Source organism: Parasteatoda tepidariorum, chromosome 9 (genome assembly GCF_043381705.1).
Source record: "Parasteatoda tepidariorum isolate YZ-2023 chromosome 9, CAS_Ptep_4.0, whole genome shotgun sequence".
Classification (NCBI taxonomy): domain Eukaryota; kingdom Metazoa; phylum Arthropoda; class Arachnida; order Araneae; family Theridiidae; genus Parasteatoda; species Parasteatoda tepidariorum.
In genome coordinates, this window is record NC_092212.1 from 5,966,609 (window position 1) to 5,983,983 (window position 17,375).

At 28.9% G+C, this 17,375-nt stretch overlaps 1 protein-coding gene across 1 annotated transcript in view; it reads right to left on the reverse strand.

The window, feature by feature from the left end:
• The window catches only part of LOC107455712 (adhesive plaque matrix protein 2), a gene marked incomplete in the record, with an annotated part of 39,364 nt that overhangs the window by 11,377 nt on the left and 10,612 nt on the right, over positions 1-17,375 (reverse strand). Inside the window, 8 exon segments of the mRNA XM_043054487.2 lie at positions 1,067-1,300; positions 4,531-4,635; positions 6,361-6,465; positions 7,586-7,651; positions 10,098-10,151; positions 11,332-11,475; positions 12,872-12,985; positions 15,284-15,391. Coding sequence (XP_042910421.2) covers positions 1,067-1,300; positions 4,531-4,635; positions 6,361-6,465; positions 7,586-7,651; positions 10,098-10,151; positions 11,332-11,475; positions 12,872-12,985; positions 15,284-15,391 — 930 coding nt within the window.

Sequence of the window (17,375 nt, forward strand, 5' to 3'; positions counted from 1 at the left end):
GAAAACAGTTTTTTTTCCTGCCAGAGTTGCCAATGTTTACTGATCGCATGTTTCTTGCAGTGTCTTGACCTTGCTTAATTTCATAACTTGTTAGACCATCCAGAACCCTCAATTATTTTTGAACAATCGAAACCGTCTGCTCAATGTTTGCTCATTGATTGGCGCATTATCACTTACTAATATTTCGTGCCAATGAAATGCATTGAAACTGCGTTCACTGAAATACGTGTGTTCATTGGTTGCCGATGAAGTAGTGCTTCATTACTTTCTATTAACTTATGTCAATGAATTGTGCATAGCGGTGAAGCTGTGTTAATAAGTTTCCTAGAAATGCCATACAGTCTCAGTATGACACCCTGAATAAGAAGATTATAGCAGAGATTCCAACTTAGTATACCGATTTTCCAATATCTTTGCATCCTAACTCTGAGTAGTTAATCACTTGTACTATAATTTTAGTTCAACTAAACATAATTTTCTGATTTTAAAATTATTTAAAGGGTAGAATATTTAATTACCAACAGTTTATTAAGTTTAAATTTAAGCCTCGTTGAATGAGAAACCTGTTTTTTTTTCAATTGATTCTGCAATTGAAAATTTAAATTAAATGTTTCTCTTAGTATTGATGTATCAATCCGTTTAAAGAAATAGAAATTATTATAAATATTTTGTGGGTGTTGATGATGAATCAACACCTACCAAACGCCATGCTCCGTTGGTTGATTTTCGTCACTGTATTTATCAAAATATGATGATATGTGATTGCAAACTAACAATTAATAAAAAGCTAAATTTCATATTTAACAATGTTATTCGTAATAAACTAAACCAGTATTTAAAGATAGTTTTAAAACAATAACTATTTCAATTGAATTGAAGCCTGATAGTTTGATTTTGAAATCAGATGCAATAGCTAGTTAATTTTAGTTAGGTTTAAATATATAACTACTTTTAAAACTAAGTAAGTTCGTCATGCATACATTTTTATAGTACATAAAAAATATTTTCGATTAAGCACTAAATTCTAATATAGAAAACTTGCATTACGAAAAATATTTTTTCTTACTTTTACAAACCCCTTCTTGGTATTCTTTATCAGGAGGACACTCACACTGAGGTAATCCATCGTGTATCACACATATGCCGCCATGTTCACCACAAATGTGGTCTAAATGCCTACAAACATTGTTGACTTCACATCTGTCTCCACTGTAATCCGCATGACATTCGCAAAAACCATCACTGCTATTATGTTTACAGATACCACCATTTTGACAATCTACATCATAGCTGCATGTTTCTGATAAAAAAATAGTTTTATTTAGTTATAGTTTTATTTAATAATTTTAATTTTATTTATTTAGTTTCCGGTTACAAAATTTTATGAATTCTGGTTTTAAATTCTGGTTAGAGTTTATGTGAATTCCACTTTTTTAGGTTGATAACACTTGAAGAAATATCACCTGAATGTTTATCGCTCACGTAATCTCTTCATCGCTACCAGCACTGAGCATTCGCCCTTTTATTTTATTTAAATAATACTTTGGAGCACTTTCTTCTATTGCGTAAGAATTTTTAACGCTTACGCATCATAGATTCTGACTCTACAGTCAGTTTCTCTAAACAAGATACAATTTTTATGCAATTTAAAACTGTATATTCCTAACAAGAAATTTTTAAAATTCAACCAAGTTTCCTCACTTATTTGATAATACATTCCTGATTGTGAAGCGATAAGTTAAAGTCATATTTGTCTTGTATTTAACACTATTTTCACCGCAGCGTTATTTTCTTCCTATTTCTCGTATTTAGCACAGCAGACAAGATTTATATGTATATATAAATCTATACTTTCTTTATAAACTTTTACATTCAAGTAAAAGATAAACTAAACTAAAAAGAATATTCTTAAAAAAATATTCATATTTCAGGACAAAACTGATATTACACTTGAAATCCTCACACTGCAATTAAGTAAGATTAATTGCTTGTTTAAATTCACCAAAAAAAAAAACTGGTTCCTATTCTAAAACGTTATATAAGAGATGGTGGACGTAATTCTTATATTTCAAATTGATTAAAATATTAATACTTTAACTATACTACCACTCGCACTCGGCAAGGTATTTTCTGAAAATATGCATATTTCGCTATCACTTTTTAACCTGATAACACCAATAGATAACTTTTTCACTATCCCAAATAAATTCAAACTAAATAAAATTGCTTAATGCATTATCTCTCTATATTTGTCTATGTAAGGCTTTTCTATGTAGCTCATTGATTTCGAAGCTGCAAAGGTAGTTCAAATTTTTAGTGAGACTTTCAAAAAAGTAAATGGCTGGTTTTGACCATCATATCCTACATAAAAAATTCTTCACTGGGTGTTTTATAAGTATAGTCTGATCAGACTATCTAAAAACCAAACTCTGTTTTAAAAGTACCGATTTAAACATTTGATACGGAGTACGTAGCCAGATGGGCTATCTGCTCCGTCACCTAAGTTAGGATAAAAAGAAATTAGTGAAGAAGGGGGTAGGATATATTTACGTAAACGTAAAACTTAATGGGAATTATTTTTTTTAAAGTAATTGAGAAAAACTTATATAATACAAAGCAATCATATTCAATAAATTAAACAAATTTTTAGACATGTATTTTCTATCACTTTCTTATTTTCATTAGATTTTATAAAAAACTAGTGGGCTGTGCCCTCTGCTCGCTAACGCTCGCCAACCCCTGAAAATTGCTACGCATTCTTATATGGTTTCCTTTGAAAAACCAAGCTCGCTACGCTTGCTATTAAATTAGGTACATTGTTTTAAGTTCTTAGAATTTTGTGTATTTGTAATCATTCAAATACATGTAACAACTTTTTTTTAAAAAAAAATTACATCTTTTCAGCAAATACTAAGTCATTAAAATAAATTTGAAGCCAAATGACATGCAATTCGTTAAACCTATTAGAAATGTGCTATAGTATAAAATCTTAAGATAAAATTTCTGAAACTGATATCTCTTTAAAAAGGGTAAAATTTTGGCTATAATTACGTCTATTAAAAATTGAAATAAGTGAATTGCAATGGAAAAACCTGCATAAAAAAAAATTCTAGTAAAACAAATAAATATGTGATGTAAATCAAAAATCGTCAAATAAATTCGTAATATATAAATTCGTGAAAAAAAAGCGTTTTCGACAAAATACTAAAATAGAGATCTATCGGGAAAGACTACTCACTTCTGCCTAGCTTATGCTCTCTCTGGTTATTTTAGTTTTCGTTTTTAAAAGCGCTATATGTTGAGCCATCTCAGCTAGATTTGGCATGTGACATTTTTAGCGGCAATCATTGGTCGATTTTCTAGCGTTGCCATTCGGGAAGTTGTAATGAAGGTTTTTTTTGTCGCCGTGTAAGAGAAATATATATTTAGATAGCTCTTCCGTTAGCTTGTTTACCTTCATAGTGGTATGATTGGACTACCTACAGGAAACCACGTGGAGGCTTTCAGTTGACCTATTTATGCCTACCGTCCTTACAAATGGGACTTTTGCTATTTTTTCACTTTAAAAAGTAAAAAGTGGTAGCACAGTTTATTCGCGTAGCATTCATTTTATAATAATTATTATTTTGTTTATGTTTGTATTTGAAGTGAAAACACTAAGTATTTTCAAGCTTTATTGAAGGTAAACCTATAAAAACATACTATTACATAATATACAGGTACCAGCACTTTCCTCAGAAAGGTAAGTTTTAAATCATTAAAAAATTTGTGGTTGAGCATAAATGAAAAAAAAATAGAAAAAAAAATATTTCATGTGCTTCATCATTACACGGCTTTCGTAAGAAACAAAAAGGACACTACTGATATTTTTATACGATCGTCTTATTGTGAGACTACTAAAAAATACTACTAATAATAATCTTATATGTCGGAGTTTTATTATTATGTCTTAATGTGTACTTTTTAATTGTGTATGTGTGTCATTAATTTTTCATTGCATTTGCATTTCAAATTTTCGAATTGTTTGTTCTTATTTTGTTTATCCATTATCGGGTCTCGGAACACAGTCAGTTTTTGGTATTACCACTGACGATAGAAAGGTGTGTTGACAGGCTGTGTGTCCCCTGATGAAGTACTATCTTGCTAACACACATATGTTATTACATTTTTAGTTTTCTGCAAGAATTTCTGACCTTCTAAAATACAAATTAATACACTAATAATTAGTTCTAATAGTTGAAAACTGAAATTAAAAAATATAGTTTATGTGATATTGATTACAAATGAGTTTATTTTACAATTACTTTTTTTCGCCTTTAATAACAGCGTCAAAAAAAGTGACTCGTACCAGTTTTACAATAAATACTTTATTGGTACTGCAAATATATATTTAAAAAAAATATTTTTTCAGTGTTACAGAATATATAAAAAAATATTGTTATATTACTCTGTAAATAATATTATTTCTTTACAAAAAACATGGCAAAACAATAAATTTTAGCAATAAATATTTATAAAAACAGAGCTTACTTTTACAAGCTCCATGCATTTGGCCATAACCTTTATTGCACCAGCATTTCTTTTCCAAGTTTCTTCCAAAAGAACAGTTTACAGATTTCTCACCACAATAGCAATCTGTTCAGAACAATTAAAAGCTGCGTTTTTGTTACATTTTTACACAATTATGATACGTTACTGGAAGCTCATGAAAAGCTACACAAAGCGGGCAGGAAACTTGAAAATTTTTAGTATTTGCTTGGCAAACTATTTTTATTCTGTTTTTAGAAAGTCTTTATTCTGTATTTATTTTTGGTCGCTATTAAACATTACTGCTATTAAAAGAGTTTTTTTATCAAATCGTTCAAAATTATATTGAGAATATTTTCAAACTTATTAATATAAATTTTTTATTTAGTTTTTATTATGTATTAAATATTTATTTTAATTATTAATGGATTTTTAATTTTTAATTATTATTTACTTTTAGTTTTTATTATTTATTAATATCTATAAAAAGAGTAAAACTTGCTCTGCGAAGTACAGAATACCTCGTCAAGAAAAGTTGCTTCTATTTTATCAAGAGACATAATAAAAAAATAATTATAAGTTAATTATTTACTTAGAGCTTCCAACTCAGGAGTTCTTGCACATAAAAATTAGATTTTTGAAATTTTTTAATCACTCAACCTTTTGGAGACGGGTGAGTTCTCAGGGTGGAAATAATCAGGGTAAAAAATTATAACTGGTAGCCAAATTATTTTGTTAGCAGTTTTGTTTGTGGATGGCGGCAATTTAATAATTAGACATAATTCCCCACTTCTTATTTTAAAATAAAGAATACATATTTACACTATAAGCAAAATTGCGAACTCATGCTCAAGAAAAAAATCCCTAAAAGGTAGAACTCATAATTATTTAAATTTATTTTTGATGTTTTCTCCGCAAGTCGTGTTTATATCCACCTCCCCCTCATCTAACTTATGCTTCGTCAATTTTAACTTCATATCAATCAAATGAATGAGCTAGAGCCTATTCACGGGGCTGGGACTCAGATAATTAACGTATATATGAATAGGGGTGGCCAACTTGCTCCCGACATCAAATAAATATTTTCGAGTGGTAGTATTTCAATGAATGATACTTATTTTAATAAATTCAATTTTTTTTTATTTTTACTCATTAATAAATTCAAATTTTCTAAATAATTCAAAGGCTTTCGCGATATGCCACTTTGTTTCAGTAAGCCCGTATGGAGCCTGTTAAAAAGTCGGCAAAATTAACCGCCAGTCTGCTAATTTTAGTTGGTACTTCTTCTCTACCGTTTTTTAAAATATTTTGTCGAATCCAGAGAAGTTGGCATCTCTGTAAAAATTAACGTGTTAAAATTAGACAGAAATCAAAATAAAGTCAGTCAAATTAACCGCGTCCGTTTTCAACATAAACACATAATGACATTATTTAGCCTAACAAGGGTAAGAGAGATGACTATTTTTCCAGTTATCATCTCATATGTTATAATCATTTCTTCCCTTTCGAAATTCGCTTTTTTTTTGTAATTTAGCATAATAATCAAATGCATCAAAAAATACACGTAAATTATGTTGAACCATGTTTTCATGATTGTCATGATGAGTAGATTAATTTTATCAATACTACAAATTTCAAAGAAAATCAGTTTTCTTTATAAATCAAATTCAATGCTCTTGAGCTTCGCATTTTAGTGAGGAATAAATTGAAAGGAGTGTAAAATTAAAAGGAGTACACGAATAAAATATTACGTGTATATCATTGACAGATACCGGTTTTAGACGAAGTGAATCACACATACTGTAAACATGATTTAAGAGTTACATAACTTACCAACGCAGACATCATTCATTTGTGAAAAACCAGTCTCACAGGAACAAATTTTATTCCCTTCGTGATTGAAATCGCAAGATAAAGAATGAAGTCCACAATCACATGCTGTAATTGAAGATAAAATTGATTGAAACTGCAAGATAAAGATTGATTGATTGATCTCATTAAAAACAATTAGTTTGAAACCGCGGGATAAAGAATGACGTCCTTAATCACGCGCTATAATTAAAAAAACAAAATTGATTAAAGACGCGAGATACATTATGTCTTGAATCATAAATTGTAACAAAAACAAAATTAATTAAAAACAAAATTGTTTGAAAACATAGTATAAAGAATGACATTTTCAATCACACACTTTAATTAAAATAAAACTTGAACTAACAATGAAATGTTTCACAGCTCCCCCTAGGTCCCTACGCAGTCTGATCAAATTTTAAAATTTTCAGTTCAACAAAATAACCATTAGCTGTGGTAAGTATCATTTAATATGATGCTGCTGATTTAGGCCTTCTCATGGTAGTTTAAATTCGCCAGAATCAAACAATTTCCTCTGGAAATAGCTCTTTTGTTGGACCCTAAAACGACTGTTGCAACAATAACTATATTTATAAAAAATCACATCTATTTCCATAATACCTGTATTAGTCATAACTAAAATTAATTAAGTTTAATGGAGTCAATAATAGCATAGGGATTTTTGTACGGTATTTATAAAGTACCATTTTTCTATTAACCTTTGTCGTTTACTGCATAAATAATATTTCTTTATTTCAATCACTATTTATTTTAAATTACTTATTTTTATACAAAAGTGTTTTAAAAGCACAATTATAAGCAAAGCAACACATGGTTTCAGATAACTTTAGAAATACAAATTCATTGACGTAGCTTTCCAATTTGATTTACGATGAGTTGATATAGTTAAATATTATAAGGAGTGAAATAAATTCCTGAACAGAATTGTCTACAGTTTAATTTATTACAATGGCTAATGTTGAACTAAGGCAAATAAAATCATTTTTTATCAGCTTTCCAGAAATGAAAAATAATTAAAATTTTTAAAAGAGTTTTAGTATATGGGGATATGATTGCTTTTTGTAGCCTATGTCTTAGTTACAGGGCCCAAGTATAATTGGTTTTGGGGTTATAGCAGATTTGATATTAGTACAGCAGACAAAAAATTTTCAGTAGACACAAAAAAGATAAGAAAAGATAGGCTTACTTGAGTATGTTGTTTTTAAGGAAATATCCGTTTTAGGGGGAATAGTTGATTCAGTTGATTCATGAGCTGAAACAGAAAACTTTTTAATAGTTAAATCTGAACAACAATAAACCTACTTACTTATCATACATTACAAAACATTTTTATAAAAGCCTTGATTTAAAGATCTTTAAAAAAATTTTAACGTTTTTCTGATTTTTTTAAGAGTCAATGTAAAATAACTGATTGCTTATCATAATTATTGCTCGAATTATCTTCCAATGTAATTGCAATTGAAATTGGGCGAAGTTTCCAATACTTTTGTGATCATTGCTTGGTAATCCTTAGTTATTTGCAGCTGTCGAAAACACGTGTTTTTGTATTTTCTAAGTAAAACTGTATAAAAATGCACGTATTATTAAGTTTTACCATAGATAAAATATATCTTTAAAACATCCTGGCCATTAAATTTTTAAAGTAAGGCCTAATTATAGCTAAATTATATCAGATAATATGCTAATTTTTAGCTGAATGTAGTCTTAAAAATTTTCATACATTAATGATCAATTTGAAAATATTTAGTAATCAAGGTTCTCAATAAATACATTCATTGTAATTTTGAAGCAAAATAAAAGTTTTGTATGCTTTAATTAGAATAAGATATTTTCTGTTCTTGAGAAAATGTAATCTTGTAATTTTATCAATCTGAAAGTCATGACAGCTTCAACTGGTTGAGAAATAGTGACAAAAAAACTTATCCTCCAAGACAAAGGCAGCAATCCTTAGTAATAAATTTCAATTTAGAACAGGCAGTTGAATTTACTCCTTTATCTCTAAATTTCTTATATAATAAAGGTAGTAAAATGAAATACACATAAGTGTTGCTTCTGTTTTAATGTTTTCCATTTTTTTTAAAAGCAAAATTGCAAATTTTAAGTTTTAATAAGTATTCAAGTTTTACTTAATTTTATACTTGAACTAAGCCTTGAAAATTATTGTTATCAAAATTATTGTTACCAAAAGTTTATTCATTCCATAATTCATGATTTATTCGATTTATGCGCGTTTTTTTTATTTTTATTCAAGGCAAGAAATCTTTCATAATCTGAGAATGACGCTGGTACGAAGAGATTGAAATCATGGAAACGGTTAAATTACTCGAATAAAACCTAACATCAAATCAAAAACCTAAAAATGCAATCAACCTCGATCCGATCCCCTGATGCTGCGATGACACTCTGAGGGTAGGAAAAAACCCTGAGAGTGGGACAGCTCTTTGAGAATGGGGTGAGGCTCGAAATATGAAATTAAATATATATTTTTAATAACATTTTTCTCAAAATATCCCTTATGTTTTTATTATGTTTAACTTTTTCATCCGAAATTTATTATTTTTAAAAAATTTATGATCAGAAGAACTTAAAAGCACAATCACAATCAATAAAGTAAAAACTTCCTAGAAAACAGATATAATAAGAGACAAAAATTAAATAAATTAAATAAAATACATATGAAGAAATGAACATTAACAAAAAAAACTCACTCTAAAACTTAAAATTTGTAAATCTCAATATTAAGTAGCCAACGTGTTTAATGAATTTTAGAAATAATTTTTTTAAAAAAAATGTAAGGAAAAGTAGGGTAAAACCGAGTATCTAATATTCGAAAGCGTGTTGAAACTAAATTGTTCGACCCAAAAACTGTCAGATTTAATCAAGATATCGCACCCTTGCAAAAAAAGTGACTCAAGTAAATAAACAGCAATTTTGAAGTTATGTCAATAAAAAATATGTTTGAAGTGTTCCTTCAAGCTCAAAAAGTGTCACATCTCTAACTCGCAATTTATCCAGCTGAGGGCAGTTGTGTCAGTTCTGAGTCGAATTCAGAATAAGGGTTATCGTATTAAGTTGATTTGTCTCAAATGCTGCATTTTAGAAATATGACACTTGCCAAGGTGCGATATTATTTGCTTAGTTACGTGTAATGTATCATTCTTAAAAAAGTCATAGATGCACGAATTTTTTTTTATAAGTGATTTTTTTGAGGGAAAAATCAAGTCAAATTACCTCATCTTACCCGAAGTATTCGCAATATACAAGAATTACTTTCATTACTCATATTTCACTAGGTCTTTAAAAAATATTTTTTTAAATTTTAAAGCAATAATTTTGCAATAATTTTCAATTAGTTCCAACAGTTTTATTTCATACCTCTCTTTCTCTGTCTCTCATATAACTAAAGATATAACTATTTGCAAATTGATATGTACATTTCATATCAAGGGTTTTAAGGGAAATTTATATAAAAGTATTACCAATTAGAATACAATGGCATATTTTTGCAAATAACAGTCTTTATCCAATTGTGAATATTTAATATGGAAAATGTGAGCGCAATTAGTTGAAAATTTAGGCTCAAAATATGGTTTATATATTTCGACAATGAAGATGCAATTTTGTGACACATAGCTCATTTTAAAATGACACAGATATTTATAATTTGAAGAGAAAGAAATACCCGAAGGCATACTCACAATTTGTTGAAGTAATCCTTTCTGGTTCAGTTGCTTCCGGTGTATTTGAGACTTCTAAAAAATAAACTATGTTGGGTATAAAGTATAGAATTAAAACAGAACTATAGACACGAGATTTCCATACTTTGTCAAAGATAAATTTCGTTTTCTAGAGATTGATGAAGTACATAAATATTATTTAGCTTAATTATTTTAAAATTAAAACTATAGACTTTAATTTATTTTAATAGATTTTCACAATTTATTAGGCAATTATTAAGTCTATTAGGTATCCTTGAATAAAGGATCAAAAGAGCTTAAATTTTCCCTCTCGCTAATGCATTAAAAAGGGTTCCCTACAAATCAACTCTAACAAACTTGCATATTTTATCAATTTTTGAATTATTTAAATTTAACGATGAGCAATGTAACTTTGAATAAAATTTAAGAATTCGAATTAGATGTTTTTACTACCAGAAATAATATTTCCTCAAAGTAAAACTAGGGGGCCTACCTGGCCGAACGGTATCTCCCTCCAAACGCTCTGTTGAGCATAGAGGAGGCGGGTTGGAATCACGCCGCAACCCTGGATGAATTGTTTGCCGTGCCCTTCTCTGTATTGGGCAAACCTGTCCTACTTGACAATGGTTTGTAAGCCTTAATTGAGCTTACAAGCCTGCAAATGTTTGTTGCACTAATATATAAATAAAATGAAGTAAGTTGGCATTCATGTTGAAGATACCTTTTTGCTACGAGATTCGAAGTATTAAGATAGTGGAGAAAACAAATGACGCACAAATAAGAAAAAACCAAGAGGTTAAGTTTCAAAGATTCAGCTTCTTCAAAAAGTGCCAAATAATTTTTTTAAAGAAGAATTTATGCTAAAAATTTGCGTTAGAGGTTTTCAATTTTTATTTTAAATATTAACAAAACATAATATTGATGCATAATATTGCATCTTCTTGAAACAATGGGGGACATTTGCAAATGGGTTGATAAGTTTCGTATATTATGCAGTTGGCTGAGAGTTTTATGCATTTTTCTTCATTCTTTTTAATACGGCATTTGTTTGATATAAAAATTAAATTAGATTTCAAGATTTCATGATTTCAATTTACTATTTCATGAATATAAAAAAAAAATCTGCTTTTATTGGAATGAGCTTTCATAAGTTGCTTTACATGCAACCTGATCTTATAGCTGAACTCAACAATTAAAAAAAATAAATAAATAAACAATAATTGAAAATACTTACGAATGCAGAAACCCGTTTCATCTTTATCGTACCCGTTTTCACAATCACAAGCATAACCTTCACTTAAATCTAGTCTTTCAATACATCGAGCATTAAGCTTCAAGCATTCTTTGTTTTTACCTCCTTCTAAGCACATTCGTTTGACTAAAAAACATAAGTTATTGTTGAAAACCATCAATCTTAGGGGGGATACAGTAAACATTCATAAAATACTCGAAGCTTTATAATCGCAGTTTTTTATTTTGTTAAATATAATCTGCGTTTTTTGTTTAAATATTGTCTAACTTTTCATTATTTTCACTACTTCCGCTTTGGTTTTCATGGATTATTTTGTTTCAGGTAGAGTTATAAAGGTTTTATTTGTAGATTCTATATACATTCAAATATCCAAAAGAAGTGTACCTGATAAAAGTTATTTGGTTTTCGAAATTTTCAGAAACTTACAGGTGAAAAAAAGAAAGAGAAATTTGTTGCAAAAGTTGGCAATGTAAAGCTCTGAAAGCTCTACTTTGTTGTTCACATAAACGAAAGATGACACTGCACCGTAAACGACAGTTTAAAACGGAATTCTATTTTACTGCAATTGCGCACAGTTTCATTCTTTGGGGAATCGTAATTTATTTTCTATGCTCTGTGCTTATTACAGCACTTCCAATTTGAAATTTTTGTTAATAATTGTCAATCAGAACTTTCACCTTTTCATCAATAGAACATTTAAATTTTGTGTACGTTTGCAGTCCTGTTAAGCGTATAGTTTCATCTGCTGTAAAATGTAAAACTTTACTAGCAAAATGCGATTGTTAGCCTTTTAATGCTTTCATTTTTTTCCATAATAGATCTATTAGTTGCAATCATCAAGTTATGTGTGGTGAATTAAGTTAAATGAGGTCTGTTCACTTATCCGTCAGTTATATGAGATAAGTTTGAACATTATTTTCCAACAGTTTACGGGTCAGAATGCTAACTGAAGCAGGAACTCAACTTTAGACTAACATTTAGAAATTGATGTCCAAGAAGAAGATTTGACTTTCCTTGGAGGAGACAAAGCAACAAGGGGCTGTAAGAACAATTAAGGTATTCCTACATCCATGTCAGCAAGTTTTCTCGATTTTAAAGTTCATAGATGAGATTGGTTAAGATTTGTAGTTATTTAAACAACTTATTGGGATTAAACAAAGTTCAAAAGTTCAACGATTTGTTCAAATTTTATTCGTCTAACAAATGTAAGTATCTTCCCGGCAATATTAAAAAATGCATTTGCTTCAAAATTTTAATAATAAATTCCTTGTGATATTAATTATTTTAATTTTTTGTTGTTTATCGAAATTTTAAAGAAAAAAAATTTTAGATCTATCCCCTAACGAGTACAACTTAGTGAATTCAAATATTCAATTTTTCTCATTTATTAACAGTCTAGATGTGTCGCAGTGAAAAATGCAATGATACATTTTAAGTAGAATCTGCTCTCTAATAATTTAAAAAAGTCATAAATGTATTAAAACTATTGAAAATCGCTTGAAACATCCAATTAAAATTTTACCATTCTCGCAAAATGTTCCGTAATAATGTGGCCTACATTCACATTTGAACTTGTTGGTTCCATCAGGTCGGCACGTACCTCCATTCTTACAAACATCTCTTAAGTAGCAGACGTCTGCAGACAATAAAAACAATTGTTAATGAAAATTTGCACAAATATCTATACATGTTCAAATAGATTAAAATACATTCTATAAAAAAATTAGTAATCTGCTTTGTCGCATTTTTAATTCATATTATTATTTTTTGAAATACGATATTATACCAAATGCAAGAAATCAAAATCGTGTCTTAGCGCCTACCCTAAAATATTTGCCATTTCTTTCCAGATGTAGTAAATTGAAACAGAAAATTTTAAAACAAATAGAAGTTGCAAGTTTTTTTAGTAGAATCCAATTCAGAGATTCCTTAAGTCCGAAAAAAGATATTCAATCTGCAGCAAACAATCCTATTTCAAAGCAATTTGCAGAATTCCGAATTATGCAACTACTTCAATTTAAATAATAATCTAATATGCATACATGCTAAGTTTTACGCATTTTGAGTAAAATTTTATTTTTGTATTTAAAGTAGTAGTTTTACATTTAATGTATGCTTGCTATTTATTCTTTGCATCCTATGAACTAAATTCCAAATGATTTTAACCACCACTACATTTAAATAAATTTCACATACATATATAAATATGGATAATTACACGACATAAGTTGATTTAATTTTACACAAAATAAAAAGTAAATTATAGCTCGATCTCCAGGAGTTGGCACTTAGCTCCGCCTTCATCACGTGGTATGCGACGATATTATTTCGCTATTTTCGGGAGAAGATTGTGAGCAATCCTGAAAAAGGTTGCTATTTGGCGATCGTATGGCAAAAATATTTATTTCGCAAACTTCGTCTGCATTTTTTTAACATTAAATATTTCGTAAATTTGATGATACTTCGCTCCATTTTTTATGATATTTCTCACTTTTGAGTGAATAGTTTGTCCTTTTTGAGACATTTCGCTGGGAAAACAGCAGTTTTTAAATTTAAAATATGTTTAACTATCTAGAGAAACGAAAGGTACAATAACAGATGATAAAGCAAAGTAAGTGACTGGAAAAAAGTTCACTTTTGTGTTTGGCGCGCATTAAGGGTTGTCTCAATTTCAAAAGCGGAGATGTTTCTCTTTTTACTCCCGCTCTGAAATGAACTCTGCGTCCGAGGAGGTGGAGCCAAGTGCCAACTCCTGGTGAACGAACTATATTGCTTATGAATGTAATTTACTGTTAATCATACTACTACTGGGTGTATATCATCTTCGGAAAGATTAAAGGTGGGCAGATATTTGTATGTATCAAACTTCCATCCAAACAATAAGTGATCAAGAAAAATTAAATGATGCATTTATAAAAACATGGAATGTTATTTAAAGTAACAAATTTACTGCCAGTTTAGAAATATTATCAACAGCATCATCAAATAAAATATTTTTTTCCAACGTCCTCAAAATACTAACACTTTTCTTTTAAGACAAACTGATAGAAAAATTTTAAAAAAAATTGGGAACTCAAATGTTTATGTAAAAAAAATCTGTTAGATAATTCAGGCGAGAAATCTCTTTGAGAACGCTGATCAGAATTACATTTTGTTCAAACGTCATAGCAAATTTAACTGTTTTTTGCGATTTTTTTCACCATTTTGGCATTAAACATTGACTATTTAATCCCTTGTAGTAGAAAATTTGATTTTTCTCTCGATATCTTCATTTCTTCATAAGCTCGCGTGAGTGTAGATGTCAAGAAGGAAGAGAGAGATTATATGTTGCCAGTTACAAATTTGAATATTTACGTAGAAATTTTTAAAAGTAAAAGAAAAAAAAACTCTCAATAAAGTCTCATCAACGGGTAAAATTAATTCACATTTATTTCTGCTTATCGATTCACATAATGTGGATTTCATAAGCTAATTTTTTTTTATAAATACAATCCGAGCGATAAGTAGGAATTGATAAATCCTACATAATCGCCTACTCCGTTTCGATTAATGTATTGGCAAAATGCTTTTATTTAAAACTATAATATATGTGAACCATTGGAGTATATTGCCCAGCACTGGACCCGGGACACAAACCGGTGCAACGACGCCTAAACGACAGAGAATTTTGATGTGGTGGCTTTACGAGGGAAAGGATAAAATTTGCAAAAATGTAATTCTGTGACCAGCTGTCACGGCTCGCTCATTACTCCATGGCTCAGTTACGAATATATGCAGATATTCGCAAGATATTGAGTCTTAATAAGCATACCTTTTTTTTCATGGGGAAAATTTAAAAAAAAAATCCATACTACGAAGGATTACTACAGAACACATCCTTTTTGTTGTAGATTTAAAGAAAAAAAATAGACGTGATAAGAAATTTCAAGGTTACCCTTTTCACATTTCTCTCCATAAAATCCAGGTAAGCAATCACATTTTGGTACTTTTGAGTACATTGTGCACTTCCCTCCGTTATTGCACGGGTTATTTGTGCAAGGCCCTATAAGTACATAAAAATGAGCTTTTTTTTTTAATTCACATTTTTAGTTACGATAACATTAAACTAATTAATAACATTGTAATCATTTTCAAAATCATTTGCTGTATATTAATAACAAATCATACCCTATATAGCATTTGAGATTATTTTTCGAAAAACTTTTTCTACTGTTAGTGAACTGAAAGAAAAATTTTGAAATCGTATCGAATTTGGATTAAGCTTTCAAGACAAGAACATAATCAAAAGATTATTTGAACATTGATATATGTGTTTAAACTATTTATCGGTCATGGTGAACAAATTTGTTTTAATTTTACTTTACAAACATTATGGGGTATTTTGAGTTTGAGATGTTTAAAAAAATACACCTAAGGTAGAAAATGAGTTTATAATTTGCACTTAAAATAACCTCATCAATGAGCCTCAATTTCAGATTCATTTTACGTCATAAAATTTAGGCTCAGCTATGCTTTTAGATAAAATCCGATATCATTCACATCCTGAATATATACTTATTTATTTGAAGTGTAGAAAAAATAACCTGTTCATCTCAAAAACAAAATCTCTATGCTGGTTGCTCTATGGTAGATTTCTATCAACCTCAATACAACCTCAAGAATTTTAAATTAAAAGAATTGGCTAAAAGATTACTTGTATTAGAAAAACTATAAGACGAAACTAGCAAATATTAAAGATACAATGCAAAATTAAGAAAAGTAATTAAATTCTTAAATTAGCTCAGTGTCTAAAAAAAGATCTTTACAAATGTACTTTTTTTCTGAATGCTAACAGATAAACTAAATCTATGATATTGAAATGATGAACTCGATATATGTGTTTCTCTCTTATAACTCCTAAACCGTTAAAGCTAGCGTCACGAAATTTAGAGACTGGTCTTGATAGTGGCCATTCTATCTCCCCTGTGCTAAAAATCGTATTAATATTTCTTTCATATCTTTCGGAAGAGTTGTTTGTAAAACAGATTTTTTTTAATTGATTTAGATGATGCCATTTATAAAAATTAAACAACAGGCGACTTTTTTTTCAAATATTTTTTAAGATAACAACAGTAAAGCTTGCTAGCTTCTAACTCTCAAAAGTATGATGCACATTCTTTAATATTTAATTAATTCTTATCCGTTATGTTAGATAAACTCAATTATTAATATGAAGGTGGTAGCATATGCTGATTAGCTCTTCCAAAGCTCCTCGTGAGTTAATTTTGTGTATAGTTATTTTAAAAAAATTTTCTATGAAACTAAATAATTTAAAACCAACAGAAATTGTACGAAGAAACGTAAAAAAAAATCCTCATATTGTTATTGAAGCCGATGATGCTTTATTAATATTGGTAATAGGTAATACTTAAAAGTTAAAATAAAATAAGCTATGAACTAAAAGGCAGTTATTTTTGGTAACATGCACTACTGATATTATGATAATTTCTGCAGTTTAAAAGGGTACTAAATATACTAATATAGGAATTATGTATTTTGCACATATTAAAACTTAATTAAAAATATGGAATTTTATATTAGATAATGTTTTTTGCTCTTCTAAATTTAAGGGGAAACTAGAAAAAAATCCCTTGATTGAAATTATGATTAGGTCTCGACCAATAGCATCGTGATAAATGATTCTGATTACATTTAATCTTAATTTTTATTGATGACCAAAAACGTGTTTTGCTTAATATAATTAAGGTAAAGCCACCTAGATGGGAAAAATAATTATTTTAGCTCTATTAACAATGTTGGTATAAGTCTTTGAGTTTAGAGCATGATTTCGAAGAGTTGTTTATTACTAATTTATTGATTATTTACGCTTTTTCACCCCGTACGAACATCTAGATATTGCAAAATAATATATTTTTGTTCAATTTAATAATAAAAAATACACTTAAAAATTTAAAAGAAATGAATAATGAAAAATATTATACACTAAATTTATGTAAAGAATATAATAAGGAGAGCATAGTATATAT